The sequence below is a fragment of the Phaenicophaeus curvirostris genome, chromosome 17 (genome assembly GCF_032191515.1).
Source record: "Phaenicophaeus curvirostris isolate KB17595 chromosome 17, BPBGC_Pcur_1.0, whole genome shotgun sequence".
Lineage (NCBI taxonomy): Eukaryota > Metazoa > Chordata > Aves > Cuculiformes > Cuculidae > Phaenicophaeus > Phaenicophaeus curvirostris.
In genome coordinates this window covers 7384456-7398156 of record NC_091408.1, presented here as the reverse complement: position 1 = coordinate 7398156, position 13701 = coordinate 7384456, and the positions used below count along the sequence as shown (strand labels likewise).

At 54.6% G+C, this 13701-nt stretch overlaps 2 protein-coding genes across 4 annotated transcripts in view; one reads left to right on the top strand and one right to left on the bottom strand.

Annotated features, from left to right (window-relative positions):
* Positions 1–5655, top strand: part of TPCN1 (two pore segment channel 1) — a 46812-nt gene extending 41157 nt beyond the window's left edge. For all 3 annotated transcript variants that reach the window (XM_069871280.1, XM_069871278.1, XM_069871279.1), the window contains 3 exons: positions 437–573; positions 1831–1911; positions 2956–5655. In XM_069871280.1, the coding sequence (XP_069727381.1) occupies positions 437–573; positions 1831–1911; positions 2956–3078 (341 nt within the window). In that variant the 3' untranslated portion in view covers positions 3079–5655. The remainder of the gene's footprint in view (positions 1–436; positions 574–1830; positions 1912–2955) is intronic.
* Positions 5656–6711: 1056 nt separating this feature from the next.
* Positions 6712–12244, bottom strand: SLC8B1 (solute carrier family 8 member B1). The gene is made up of 15 exons (XM_069871301.1): positions 11948–12244; positions 11209–11361; positions 11072–11124; positions 10912–10969; positions 10579–10711; positions 10303–10470; positions 10119–10226; positions 9987–10043; positions 9744–9874; positions 9414–9555; positions 8891–9012; positions 8588–8741; positions 8430–8510; positions 7798–7862; positions 6712–7718 (listed from the first exon to the last, which is right to left on the bottom strand). The coding sequence occupies exons 1-15, from the start codon at positions 12092–12094 to the stop codon at positions 7521–7523; spliced, it is 1770 nt and encodes a 589-aa protein (XP_069727402.1). The 5' UTR covers positions 12095–12244; the 3' UTR covers positions 6712–7520.
* Between the last annotated feature and the right edge of the window lie 1457 nt (positions 12245–13701).

The following is a 13701-nucleotide window of genomic DNA, read 5'->3' as shown; positions in this document are numbered from 1 at the left end:
AGGAGGAACAGCTGAGAGAGCTGGGGGTGTTTATCCTGGAGAAGAGGAGGCTGAGGGGAGACCTTATTGCTCTCTACAACTACCTGAAAGGAGGTTGTAGAGAGGAGGGAGCTGGCCTCTTCTCCCAAGTGACAGGAGACAGGACGAGAGGCAATGGCCTCTAGCTCCACCAGGAGAGGTTCAGGCTGGACATAAGGAAAAAATTCTTCACTGAAAGGGTCATTAGGCAATGGAACGGTCTGCCCAGGGAGGTGGTTGACTCGCCTTCCCTGGAGGTTTTTAAGGTGTGGGTGGATGAGGTACTGAGGGGCATGGTTTAGAGATTGGTGGGAATGGTTGGACTCGATGATCCAGTGGGTCTCTTCCAACCTGGTGATTCTATGAAATGTTCCTCTTGGAGACTTTTTTCCCCCCTTTCTTTTTCTTGCCTCTCCAGAAGACAACGGCATTGTGCTGGAGAAGGAGATCTCCAGGGAGGAAGTGGTTGGCATAATAGAACTGTACAAGCGGAGTTCAGCTGCTGCTGAAACTGCTCAGCTGCAGAAGATCGTTTTGCAGATGGACAAATATGGGGTAAGAGGAAGCGCTGAGTGCAAGTTCTCAGCTCCAGGAGAGGGAGGCGTTTTGTGGCCACAAATGTCTTTATGTTGTCTTAAGAGAGAAGCTGCATGTGTCTTAGTGATGAGAGCTGAGCTGCTGCAAAGACTCTGCAGCACTGGCATGAAGTTTTGCTGCTCTAGAAAAGCAGCATATGAATTTCCTGGGTACTTGGAATAGGCTTGACAGAGACTCATTGCTATAACCCAAACTTCTCTTAGAACTGCTCTGTCCTGGCATTGGATGGAAAAAGCAGACAATTCTTCTCCAAGGAAGCCACTGTCTTGTAATTCTCCTGCCTCTCTATCTTACTGCCATTGTATGCTTAAGCTTGTACAGTCCTGAATCATTACACAGCAATACAATGGTATCGATTCCACCCTAGGCTTCCTTTCCCCATGGCTGTGCTTACATTTTCATTCCAAAACAGGATGGACAATTGGAAAAGCAAGCTAACCTGGATAACTGCTCTTGCCTCAGAACTGTTGTCTCATGCATCTGGGAAGAGCTTAAGTGGTTGATTTAATAATAGCCATGATATTCTTGTTTCACCACTACAAAGTGCAGGTGCTACAGTCTATTAGGCGACTTTTATTTGCTTTGGTGGCTTGGTCGTTAAAGGCTGAGCTTGTGTTCACACAGATGGTGATACTGATCAGAGGCAGTTTTCAAGACAATAAACCAGAGGAGGATGCTGCCCTCAGCCTTGCAAGGGAGTCCAGAATGATGATGCCAGACATGAGATTTCTTTAACTTCTCAATCTTGTTCATATAACACAGAAATGCAGATTTGAAGTGTCTGCTTACACGATTTAAGAAGTCCAGGCCCATGGTGTGGTCTGGACAAGTGGAACCTAGATTTTTTTCTTAGATAAGATGTTATTTGGAAGCTTGGGTTTGAGCCTTGTTCCAGGCGCTGTTGTTATGTTTGTCTGACTAAACTAAGCATCACTGACACATGCTTCCATCTGAGTTGCAGCTCCCTCTGTAGCCTTTGGGGATCTGCTCAGTGTGACTTGTCTCATCCTGCAGTAGATGCCTGTATGTTTAGGTGATGTGCACCCTGAAATGCCTTTCTCTCATGACAACAGAAGGAGCCCAAGACAGGCTGAGCTCCTCAAGTTGATGATGGGTGTCCACATGAAGTTTGCCTGAAATCCCAGGGATGGATCCTGTGAACTGCTCGGTGACCAACAAATGTCTTTTTTGTCTTTTCCTCCCTCAATTCTTTAGCAAATGTCAACACTGTTTCTGGGACGCAGATCAAGGACCAAGAGTGATTTGAGTATGAAGATGTATGAGGAGGAGATACAGGTATGTGGGCCTGAGTTGGAAATACCACCAAGTCTGTGGTGAGCAGAACATTGCTTGGAATAACAAACCATCCTTTTAAACACTGGACAGCTTCTTCCTGCAAGACTCAGGCAGGCAGCTGTGTGCTCTGTGATGAAGTGTACTTTAGGGTCATGCATTCTGGCACTTGGGGACTTTCTTAAACCACAGAATACCTCAGAGCCTCCTGAGTAGGTCCAGGTGCCTGGCTGCACAGGTTTGTTGGCAGGGTCGCAGTAACCACTCTGTGTGTAGGTATTCCAGCTCGCTGAGCTTACCTGGGTGGCTAAGAGCACATGCGTACTGTGTTCCTGGACTTGGCTGCTGAATGCTAATTTGTTAAGCCATTGGAATGTGATTGTGTTTGAGCTTGGGCGTGTCTGTCTGACACTGAAATCAAGTGTGCTTGCAGGCAGAATGCTGCTTGGTTGAGAGCAGTGCAGCCTAGTTTTCCTTCCAAACAGCAGACTAAGAAAGATGGGAAATGTTTAAATGAACTGATTCTCTACATTTGTTAGGGCATTCCCACTACTACCCTTTGTGGTCAGGAGCCTTATGCCATGGATTTGGTTACTGGCGTGCCTGCCAGACATTAACCTCTAGGTTGAACATCATGAACTAATGTAATGATTAGTACTGAAAGGATTAATCTCATAACTATTTGAACTTGCCCTTTGTCCCTTGGCAAGCTAGCGTGGGGATGAGTCTTCAGTCCCCTGACAAAAATAAACATGTTATTTGCTGTGAAGCTGGGTGGGAAGCTGAAAATCTGCTGAGAAGCTCCCCACTCCAATTCAGGTATATCACACACTGTAATACCCTGGGTGCTGCCTGGGATCGGGAGCTCTTCTGTAAACCTCAAACACCCCTGTGACATCAACACCAGAGTCCTGGACATTCAGGAGGGACATCCTGAGGCAGGGGCATTTCCTTGCCCAGGCTCTGTCATTCAGGGTCCTGCTGGGGGCCCTGTGAGGCTGGTGTGGGGCAGAGCGTGATACTGATGCGTTTCATCTCCATTTGCAGGAATGGTATGAGGAGCATTCCAGAAAAGAGGAGACTCAGACACCATTGCAAGAGCCTGCATCTGCTTCCAACAGCTCTCTGAAGCCCCTGAGCCTCAGACAACGCTCCCAGACTGTCAGTTAGGTCTAGCTTATGCAAGCCGCCTTCTATGCAATAACCTAGAATATTACTTTCCAGCATATATATTGGGATGATGTATATAGATCTGTTCAGTGTACTGTTCAGCTTCAGGGTTCAAATCTCTTTCCCTAGGCAGCCAATTACTGAAGAAAGAGGTCCAGGGGTCTCTGTGCAAGGCTGCTGCACCCAGACTGAGCACAGTGCCTGTGGTCAGCACAGAGCGAACGTCTCGAATGGAATAGAGACCTTCTCCCTCTGAGCTGCTTCCCAGGCTCGACCCTGCTGATTGTCTTGGAACTAACAGACCTTGGGGAAAGGGATTTATACTCCATTAACAGCAGGAGATGCGCTGAAGCCACCTGCTCAGTATTAAAACTTTTGCCCTATTTTGAAGATCCCTTTTGCTGAAAGGGTACCATTAAGCTAGTAGTAAAAGATCAGGGAGTGAGTTTTTGTTTCTTCTCCACCCTCCTTATCCAAAGAAAGGGAAGGTGATGTGAAACTTCAGCACTTTCAGAAGAGCAGTCTACCTTTCCCCTCCTTTTTGGCACACCTAGAAGCACTCCCTGTAGCGGATCTGGCTCCGATTATTGAATTTAGCTGTCCCTGAGCAGTTCTGTGGCAGCTGGAACCAGAACTGTGGGCCAGCAGCTCATTGGATTATGACTATATTATGATTATAAGGCAGGAGTTTGGGGAGACAAACTCTCTCTCCACTATAGCTACCCAATATCTGCATCTCTGCGGGTCTGATGGCGCTGCCCAGGACTGGGAATCACCTCTGTGAACCCTAAAGCTCCCCTCTCCTTTCAGAGAGAGGAGGATTTTGTGGGGCAACTCTGGCTGTTGACCTCTGTCTGCCACTTGGCTGCCTGCTCTGTCAATGGCAAATCTCTGGCTGGTCCTTAGAAGAACAGAAAGATGAAGTGGAAGGATTTGCAGCTTCAAGGCTGACTTATTTCTGCCTGGCTCTGGGTTGAGGAGAGTTTATGGGCATGGAGCAGTACTGCTGGTTAGTCCTTAGCCAGGTCATTGCTTTGTTCACACAGGTGAGTGAGTCGCAGCGCAGTGTTGCTCCTCCCTTGCTCTCACCCTTGCTGAAGTGTTCCTCAGGTCAGCAAACACTGGCTGAGTCGGATCTTAGGAAGATTACTGAAGAGCTTTACTGTTCCCCTGAAGTTTGGATGCAGGAGGAATGTGGAAGAGGATGATTCTTCTCACCTGCCTGCTTTTCTGCAGCTGGCAAGGAGGTTGCCAGACCTGGTAGATGAGGAGTGGGAAAGAAGCCGGGGGAAAAGAATTCCTTCCCAGCTCTGCCATATTTATTCTGTGATCGTGGCAGGTTGCATCATCGCTGTGTTTCATTGCCCACAACGTGATGAGAACTTGTCTCTGTAAGTTTTACCCCTGTCAGCACAGAAAGTGCTGAGGGCTGGAAGTACCTCTCAGCTGGGAGGCTCCCCTCCTCTCTTGCTGTTTGATCTTTTCTCAGGTTCAGATTAAGAGCAGAGCTTGCTGGGGAGGCTTCTTCTTGGTAGCCTCACCATGGGGCACAAGGACAGCCTGAGAGGACTGACCCTACCTGGGCAGCTCAGGAGCATTTCCTGGGTGGGTGAGACTTTCAAAAGTTGGCAGGACAGAGCTGGCTCTGAAAATCTCTCCCTGTGTAGCGTGGTGAGAGCATTTGGGCTGTGGGCTGGAAAGACCTAGTGAGCAGCTTTCCAGGCAGCACAAACACCAGCGTCTGCTCTCAACCCTTGCCAAATTCCCTGGGTGCCTCAGGGCAACTCTTTGTTTCATTTCTGGGTACTGCAGGTATGAAACTACTTCTGAGCTGAACCGTGAAGGACCTTAAAGGGCTGTTTTCCAAACCATAAATTCGACCACAAATTAATGAGCAGTGCAGTTGTTGCTCTTGCAGTTGCTCTGCATGGAGTCGCAGCCTGGGAGATTTATCCTGATTAGTCCTGGGGCTGGAGATGTTGTTTATTCTGCTTTTAACTTGTGGGCAGGATGAACAAGCATTGTGAAGGTTAGGGGAGGAAAAATGTGGCTGTGTTTCAATTCCATGTTCCCCTACAGCCTGTGACTTTTTTGGGGGGTGTTTTCTAGGTGTGAAAGGAGCTGCAGCTTTAAGGTATGGGGAGGGACACTAACCTGCTTAACATGCAATAACTGGGCTTTTGTGTCACAGAGACAGGAATGCTTGGACTGGGGCTCAGCCCTCAGAAACTGCTTCCGTGGTTTCGTGCTGAGGTGTCGATCTGCCCCCCCTCCCCGTACACGCTGTATTAATTATTTTTGTAAACAAGGAGCGTTGTAGAAGTTTACTTCTTCCAGAAACTTTGTCTGGAAGGAAATGAAGTTTGAGTACGGGGCATCCCCTTTATTTATCCTCCTCTCCCCCACCTGACACACAGACTAACGACAGAGACAATCATTTTGTAGGGAGCAAGGGAGGAAGCACTGCAGGATTTTGTATGCTGGTGTTTTGTTTATAAAATGATTTTATGGACATGTCTGTAAAATGTTCTCTAGATTTTTTGAAGCACACTAATAAAAAGCATCCTCAGCTTTGTAAAGGCAGCGGCTTCCTTTCCTCCTTCCCTTGTTATTCCAAATGCAGGGCTTGGCCACAGCTGAAGCCTTTCCCCACTGTTTGAAGAGGAGCAGTGCCCACCCTCCCTCTCCAGTGCTTGCGTGGACATATTCTGCATGCATACCTTGCCAAGCTGCTCTGAATTCCTGCTCCTGGACATTGCAAAGCCCAGCTTCCTTCCTGCCCTCCTACCTACCAGTTTTTTTTTTTCCTAAACCTTACAATAATGCTTTCAAACTTAGGTATTTTTTAACGCTACCCCAATCAATATTTCAGGTTAGAAGGCTTTTTTGACCCTATACCTCTGTATTGGCACATTGGCTGTGGTTTTGGTTCCTTTAGCCCTGCTGTGTGTGAGCAAGTGGGTCTGATCTTCTAACTTGTGAGCAGGTTCAGAGCAGAGCCAATATCTGCAGGCACAAGGAGTGTTATTTTTTGTGAAAGCCCATATCTGGTTAGAAAAAGGAGAAACGATCCTGGCCTGGGAGGCTGCTGGCACTCCGAGAAGGGAGCAGGAACCAGGTCTGGCAGTTGTGCTGCTTGCAAAACAGCCCTTTGCTCCCCATGGGGCAGCAATGTGGTTATCTGGCTGTAACAGCATTTGCTTTCTAGCCTGTGTCACGCAGACTCTCTGAGCGGGGACAGAAGCACCAGCTCACCCTCTCCGCCTCCTCAGGGACCGCAGGCCGCCTCGCTGGTGTCCCAATCCCCGGGAGCTGAGTAATGCCCCTCGCAGCCCGTGCTGACCCCGTGCCGGGACGCCCGTGACGCTGCAGTTCCCAACCACACAACTAAAAGCCCGAGTCAGGCGCATGTGACTGCTGTTGAGAAACCCACTGCTGCTGAACCTGGAGGAAACCACTCGGCTGCGCCGCTGGCGAAAACCGCCCTGTGTGACCGAGGGCGTCCGCTTAGTGTCAGCCCCCAAGGTCCCTCTGAGCTGCTGGCTCAGCTCTGCTGTTCCCTCTCCCCTCCGAAGGCTGAGGACAGGCTGTTACACTAGCCCAGAGCAGGAGAAAACACCCACACAGCAAACAACACAAGTGGAAGTTGGGTTTGTGTGTGGGTTTTTAATTGCAATTCTCTTTTACAGCGCCCAAACCCCAACCTGCCAGAGGCTAATGCTGTGTGTGGAAACCTCCCAGCCATGTCCATCCTCCAAGGAGGAGAAAAGTAGGATCTGAAACTCAGGTTGAAAAACAGCTTAAAAAAGCAGGGGAAACCAGCCTCCCTTGGTTTGTTGGTTTTGGTTTTTTTCCCTCCAGCTTTGCTTGCACTAAAAGCAAGCACTGCCCTGGAGCTTTGTCTCACCTTAACCCCATCTCGCTTTGCCTCGCTGCTGTTTAAATCCACAGTGTGAACACATCCTGTCCTTTGCAGCAAACAAACGTGTGCTCAGCCCTCCACTGAGTTACCCCGTGTAGCATCACTGCCCCAGTCCCAGAGCAGCCAGGAGGGAGAGTAAAGCAGTTGAAGAGGTAAAACCTCTCCTATTGTGACCCTGGGCTGGAGCTGCCCTCTCCTCTGCCACCAGCACCGGAGGAAGCTGAGATCTTCATCTCACCTCCTGCTCAGGGCCACCTTGAGTTAAACAAGATTAAACAGAGCAGGGAGAGAATGTAGCTAATGACTAACAGCTCCTTTTCCTTCCTGAATGCATCTCTGGAAAGCCAAGGCCAAGGGCTGGGCTGGTAGGTGATGCCTCCAGCACGGAGCAGCACAGTTGGGGTCAAGGTGTGCCCTTATTCCCGTGGCAGGGACAGGGAGAGGGGAGAGTGAGGCCACAGTCCAGTAGGAAGGCAGAGTGGGAGTCAGGGATGGATGTGCAAACCCCTCCCCGGGCTGGTCAGGCGGCGGAGAGATGGATCACCCTGAACTCAGTCAGCAGGGCCACGCAGAGGAAAGCCAGGTAGTAGAGGATGAGGCAGATGCCGTATGCCTTGCCAAGCTGGAAGCACTGTGCCGGCACCGACACGAAGGAGAAGACCAAGCTCAGCCCCAGGGCCCCGGCGAGGATCCAAACGAGGAGGCTGTCAGGCTCCAGCTGCCAAAGAGACGGGGAGGGGTGTGGAGTGACTGGGGGGGTCCTGCTGCCAGCCTGCCCCGAGCCACTGCAGCCTCACCTTCACCACCAGCTGGCTGCTGCTCATCTGCAGCAGGCAGCCCAGTCCCACGCCAACCAGGATGTCTGGGGCACGTTCAGGATGGAGATGCAGCACAGGGGACCTCGGAGGAGTGACGGAGCCAGCCACATCCCTCCCACCCCAAGGAGGGGGACAGCACCAGCCCTTGTCCCTCCCTGCACCCCAGGGCTGATGCCCAGCACAAGCGGTGCCTGTTTGTGGCAAACACAACCTGAAGCACTGGAGGAAGAGAGGGTTCAGCCTGGGCTGGGGACCACGCAAAGCCTCCTGGAGGGTGGCACAGCCTTTTTCCCCTCCTTCCCTTTGGGAGATCCCAAATCTGCGGGACTTCAGCACCAAACCCCATCCCCCTGGGGCTTGGATGGCAGTTGGGATGCAGGAAAGCTGCTGGCTCCATCCCTGAAACTCCTGCAGTTCCCAAATATTGCACCAGTCCCCCTGTGCTACACAGGCACCAGGGAGGTTGCTAACATCCTAGGGACTCTGGGATGGATCCTGCACTGCTCAGGGTCCCCCAGGAGCAGGGGCTCTCTCAGGGCTGCAGCCAGGGAAACTAAGGCAGCCCCTGCCCCAAGTACCACCCTCACCTCCCATCAACACTCAAAGGATACTGAAGATGATGCCCCCGAAGCAGGCAGAGAAGGCCATGCGGGGATAGCCCTGCCGTGCCATGGTGAGGTCGGAGAAGGTGTCTGCAAAGGGAGAAGGGAAGACCTTGAGGGATGCCAGGAGGACCTGGGGTGGCCCTGAGGTGCGGCAGAGCTCTTACCACCGATGCTGTTGCCCCAGGCCAGCAGCGTCAAGCCCAGCACGGTGTTGCTCAGCTGGAAAATGATGCCCAGGGTCCGGAGGATGTTCACCAGCTCTGTGGCCGCAGCATTGATCCACATGGCACTGGCCAAAAACCCGAGGAAGGCAAATACCTGCCAGGAGGAGAGGTAAGATGATCCCTAGGTACATCCCATGGGACCCTGCACACTTCCAGCCAGCTGTGTCCATCCTGGGGACCGGGAAGGAGCTCCTGGCTCCTGCTCTGTCCCCAGTGGGTGCTTAGGGCTGAGGGACGCCTTACGCAGTGATATTTGGGTGGCTCCTCATTGCTTGTAGTGATGAAGACGATGATGGCCAGCACAGAGCCAACCACTGTGACCAGTGCCCAGACTGGGAAGACGCCCTGGATCTGGTACAGCCCATCTGCATGCGGTGGAGACAGAGGGGGCATCAGAGTGGCCCCCCAGGCACCACGTGGGCTGGAGCAGGATCTGTGGTGTGTGGTATAACCTTGCCCCCAAAATCCACCTTTACCCTAAGCTCTCCTCGCACTGCTCCCCTCTGTGCCTCAGTTTCCCCAGACAGCCCAAGCCCTGCTCTGTTTTTCCCTCCAGACCTGGATGGGGCCCAAAACCCACCCCTGGAGGGAGGATGGAGCCATCCAGCTGCAAACCAGGCCCCTGGCTTGGCTCTTCACTGGCCCATCATCCCCTCCCTAGACAGAGCACCAGCTCCAAGGGGCTCCTGCTGTCCCCAGGGCTTTGGTGGCCATCTCGGTCCAGTCCCCTCCTGGCTGGGCGTCCGGGGGTGCCCTAGGCTCTTACAGGCGCCTGATTTCAGGGTGAGGATGCAGACCAGGGGGCTGGTGAGGATGTGCAAGCAGTTGAGGGGTCTCTTCCAGTTCAGGTCCTCTCTGTCGGGGTCCACGACGGGAACGGTGAGCAGCAGCACCAGCTCCACGGGCACCTGGGAGGAGCAGCTGTGAACAGGGATAGGGCACCCCCAAAACAGGGAGATAGATGCCCCATGACCTGTCCCCCACCCACCTGCCCTTGTCCCCCTGTCTCCAGGGTGACGCAGCCCTGGCTGCTGGCAGGGAGGGGGAAGCCCCACACAGGGGGGATTCCTCCTGGTTCCCGTCTCCCCATACTCACCCTGAAGACCTTGAAGAGCCGCCAGTACCAGGGCTTCCTCCTCCACTTGCGGTGGTCCAGGGGGCTGAGGGAGGTGGCAAGGATGCGCAGGGAGGACTCCCGGGAGGGGAGCAGGGGTCGGTACTCCTCACCTGCAAGGAGCCGCAGCGTCTGAGTGGGATGGGGTGTCCCCAGGCCCCCCTGGCCTATCCAGACCTTGAGGACAGAGTGGAGCAAGCCCCAAGCACACAGTGGGTGACGTACCATAGTCTGCGCTGTTCGTGCCCGAGGACTCCCGCTCTTCAGTGTCTGTCGGCATCTCTGCACGGAGAGGACTGGGTGTTGGAGAGAGACCCTGGGACAGCAGGGTTCTCAGCACAGCTGGGTGGCCCTTACCTGGCTCCCAGGATCCGGGGGGGGCCAGCCCTTCGCCTCGCTGCCGCCGATGAATCCAAGTGCAGAGCACCACGGTGAAGACGTAGAAAACGTACAGCCCCAGGTAACCTGGGAGCGGGGAGCAAGGAGGGTTACAGCACCCCCCGGCTGCTCCCACCAACCCTCAGCCCCTCGTGGTGCTCACCCAGAGCCTCTCCCAGTGTGATCCTGCCAAAGTAGAGGACCATGAAGGTGAGGAAGACGGCCACCATGTAGAAGATGACATCCCTGAGGAAGGGCCTGGAGGCAGCCGTGAAGGGCTTGACGAGGGCGATGCCCCCAGCCACCACCGTGGTCACGAACACGCCAGCGCCTGCCAACACAACAGGTCCATCTCAGCAGGGATCACCCCGCAGCCCCGCGATGTCCCCTCCGCTTGTCACCACCCCTGAGCCAGCAGCCCCCAGTGGGGATCTCCTACCGAAGACAGCCCCGATGGCCAGCCCCGCCGTCCGTGGGTTGGAGAAGGCAACCACAGCACTGAAGACATCCGGTGCTCCGTTGCCAAACGCCAGGAAGGTGACACCATGGAGAGAGGACGTCAAGGGAAAGACCTGCTGGCCTCCTCTCCACAGGGACACGGGGAACCTACCCGTCCCGGTCACTACAGGACTCACTCCTGGTGCCAGCACCCCACCACTGTCTCCAGCTCACGCTCCAGATCAGTTCTCACCAGCATGGTGCCGAGGGTTCGCAGAAACATCCCCATCCCTGCACGCCCTCCCAGTCGAGGTCCCCCATGACCCAAGGATACTGCCACGTTGTGAGACAGCTTCAGGTTGGTGGAGATGGCTGATAAGTTGGGGCAGAAGCTGGAAAGGCAGAGGAGACGGGTGATAGCGCTGCTTAGGGAGCACAAAGCTCCCCGCTCACCCACCCCAGGGATCCATCTCCTCCTCCACGGGGCTACTCACAACTTCTCTGCTGTCACACCGAGGATGATGAACAGGTACAGGAGCCAGAGAGCCTGCGGGATCAGGGATGGCACAGAGGGGTCAGTGGGGTCACCAACCCCATCTCCCAGCTGCATCGCCCCTGCTCCCATCCTTACATAGAGGGTGACGGCCACGGGGAGCAGCCGGGGGGGAAAGACGCAGAAGACCCCCTCCAGGTAGTCAAGGAAGCCACCCTCCAGTCGGCAGTCGGGGTTGCTCCGGATGAAGTGGCACCACTCGGAACTGTTGTGTTTCCGCACCTCCCAGCACTGCGGGACAGAGCGTGGGGTGCTCAGCCAAGCACACTGCGTCCTATCCCCCCAAAGCATCTGCTTCCCTCCATGCTGCCATGGGGCACCCCGTAGGCAATGCTGCCCCTCTGCTGCGTGGCTTTCAGTGGGTCATGGTCATCCCTGCCTCAGTTTCCCCATCTGTGCTACAGGTGTGTGGGACAAGGGCTGTGCCACGGCCAGTAGGGGTGGGAGCCCTTGTCCCTGTCCATCCCCAGCAGCACATGGCCCCACACCACCCCCCACCCAACCCTGGCCACGGGAAGGTACCGGAGAAAACCACTGGGGGAGGAAACCCTAGTGAGATCCCAACTGTGATGTCGGGGACAGGGGAAGCAGGGATGGGATGGGATGGGATGGGATGGGATGGGATGGGATGAGGATGGGATGGGATGAGGATGGGATGGGATGAGGATGGGATGGGATGAGGATGGGGATGAGGATGGGATGGGGATGAGGATGGGATGGGGATGAGGATGGGATGGGGATGGGATCCCACCACCCTGGCTGCACCCACATCCCTTCCACCACCCCTCAAACCTCACTTCCAGCCCCCGAAACTCACGTCCAGGCCCTGGCTGGGGCTCAGAGCATCCCTCCCGGGAGGAAGCGTGCGTCCCATGTCCAGCGGCAGTGGGATCCCCGCTGGTCTCACCCCGCTGTCCCCCACCAGCACCTCGGCCAGGCTGAGCCCCACAGCGCCCTGTCCCATGCTGGGGGGGCACCTAGTGCTGCCAGCAGCGCCTGGGGAGGGGGAGCAGGGGGGGCAGCTCCCGGGTCCCCATCCCACAGCTCCCCCCCGGGGGGGAGGGGAATAAAAAATAATTAATTAAAAATAATTAATTGAAAATAATTAATTAAAACAATTAATCAAAAATGATTAATTAAAAATGATTAAGTAAAATAATTAATTAAAATAATTAATTAAAATAATAAAAAAAAGAAATTTAAAAATAATTAATTAAAATAATTGATTGCAAATAAAGAGTATTATAAAAGGCAGGCTGAAAAACACGCTGCCACGCCACGTCCTTGCCTGGGGGGGGGGGGGTTGTCTCAGCCCCGGGGACCCCCAGGCTCCTGCAGAGCAGAAGGAGGGCGGTGGGTAGCCAAGGACAGGGGGTCACGGGGAGACCCCGATGTGCAGGGAGGGTGCTGGGGCCGCCCCGGAGCCCTCGGGCCCCGCGGTGCCTGCGCTGCTCCCCGCCGCTCCCCGCCCCGGCCAGGGGCCGCCCCCTCGCGCTTAAAGCGACAGCGGCGCCGCCGGCCCCGGGGGGGGATGAGGTGGGAGGGAGGGCAGGGGGGATCCGGAGGGAGCGGAACGGGCTGGGAGACCAGCGGCAGGAGGTTCAACGAGGCCAAGCGCCGGGTCCTGCTCTTGGGGCACAACAACCCTGAGCAGCTCCAGACTGGGAGAAGCCTGGCTGGAAACTGCCTGGAGGAGGGAGACCTGGGGGTGTTGGGTGACAGCGACTGAACATGAGCCAGCAGGGGCCCAGGTGGCCAAGAAGGCCAATGGCATCTTGGCTTGGATCAGAAACGGCGTGACCAGCAGGTCCAGGGAGGTTCTTCTCCCTCTGTACTCGGCACTGGTGAGACCGCTCCTCGAATCCTGTGTTCAGTTCTGGGCCCCTCACCACAAGAAGGATGTTGAGGCTCTGGAGCGAGTCCAGAGAAGAGCAACGAAGCTGGTGAGGGGGCTGGAGAACAGGCCTTATGAGGAACGTCTGAGAGATCTGGGGGTGTTTAGCCTGGAGAAGAGGAGGCTGAGGGGAGACCTCATTGCTCTCTACAACTACCTGAAAGGAGGTTGTGGAGAGGAGGGAGCTGGCCTCTTCTCCCAAGTGACAGGGGACAGGATGAGAGGGAATGGCCTCAAGCTCCACCAGGGGAGGTTCAGGCTGGACGTTAGGAAAAAAAATTTTCACAGAAAGGGTCATTGGACACTGGCAGAGGCTGCCCAGGGAGGAGCTTGAGTCCCCTTCCCTGGAGGGGGTTAAGGCACGGGTGGACGAGGCGCTGAGGGACATGGTTTAGTGATTGATGGGAATGGTTGGACTTGATGATCTGATGGGTCTTTTCCAACCTGGTGATTCTATGATTCTATGGTTTAGTGATGGGTAGGAATGGCTGGACTCGATCCAGTGGGTTCTTTCCAACCTAGTGATTCTGCCGGGACGTTTCAGGCACTGGGTAGTACTGGAAAATTAACTAGCAGCAACTGGTGGGGCGTGCTCGCCGTGCCACGTGCCTGTGTGAGCGATGCCTTTGGGGTGCTGCCTGCCCAGGATAACCCCAGGCGCATGTGACCTTTCCCTG

Coding starts and splice junctions, on each gene's coding strand:
- SLC8B1 (XM_069871301.1), bottom strand. CDS start 12,094: ATGGGACAGGGCGCTGTGGGGCTCAGCCTGGCCGAGGTGCTGGTGGGG. Junction 10,227..10,302: donor CACACTGGGAGAGGCTCTGG/GTGAGCACCACG, acceptor CCCCGCTCCCAG/GTTACCTGGGGCTGTACGTT. Junction 7,719..7,797: donor GCAGCCAGCTGGTGGTGAAG/GTGAGGCTGCAG, acceptor TCTCTTTGGCAG/CTGGAGCCTGACAGCCTCCT.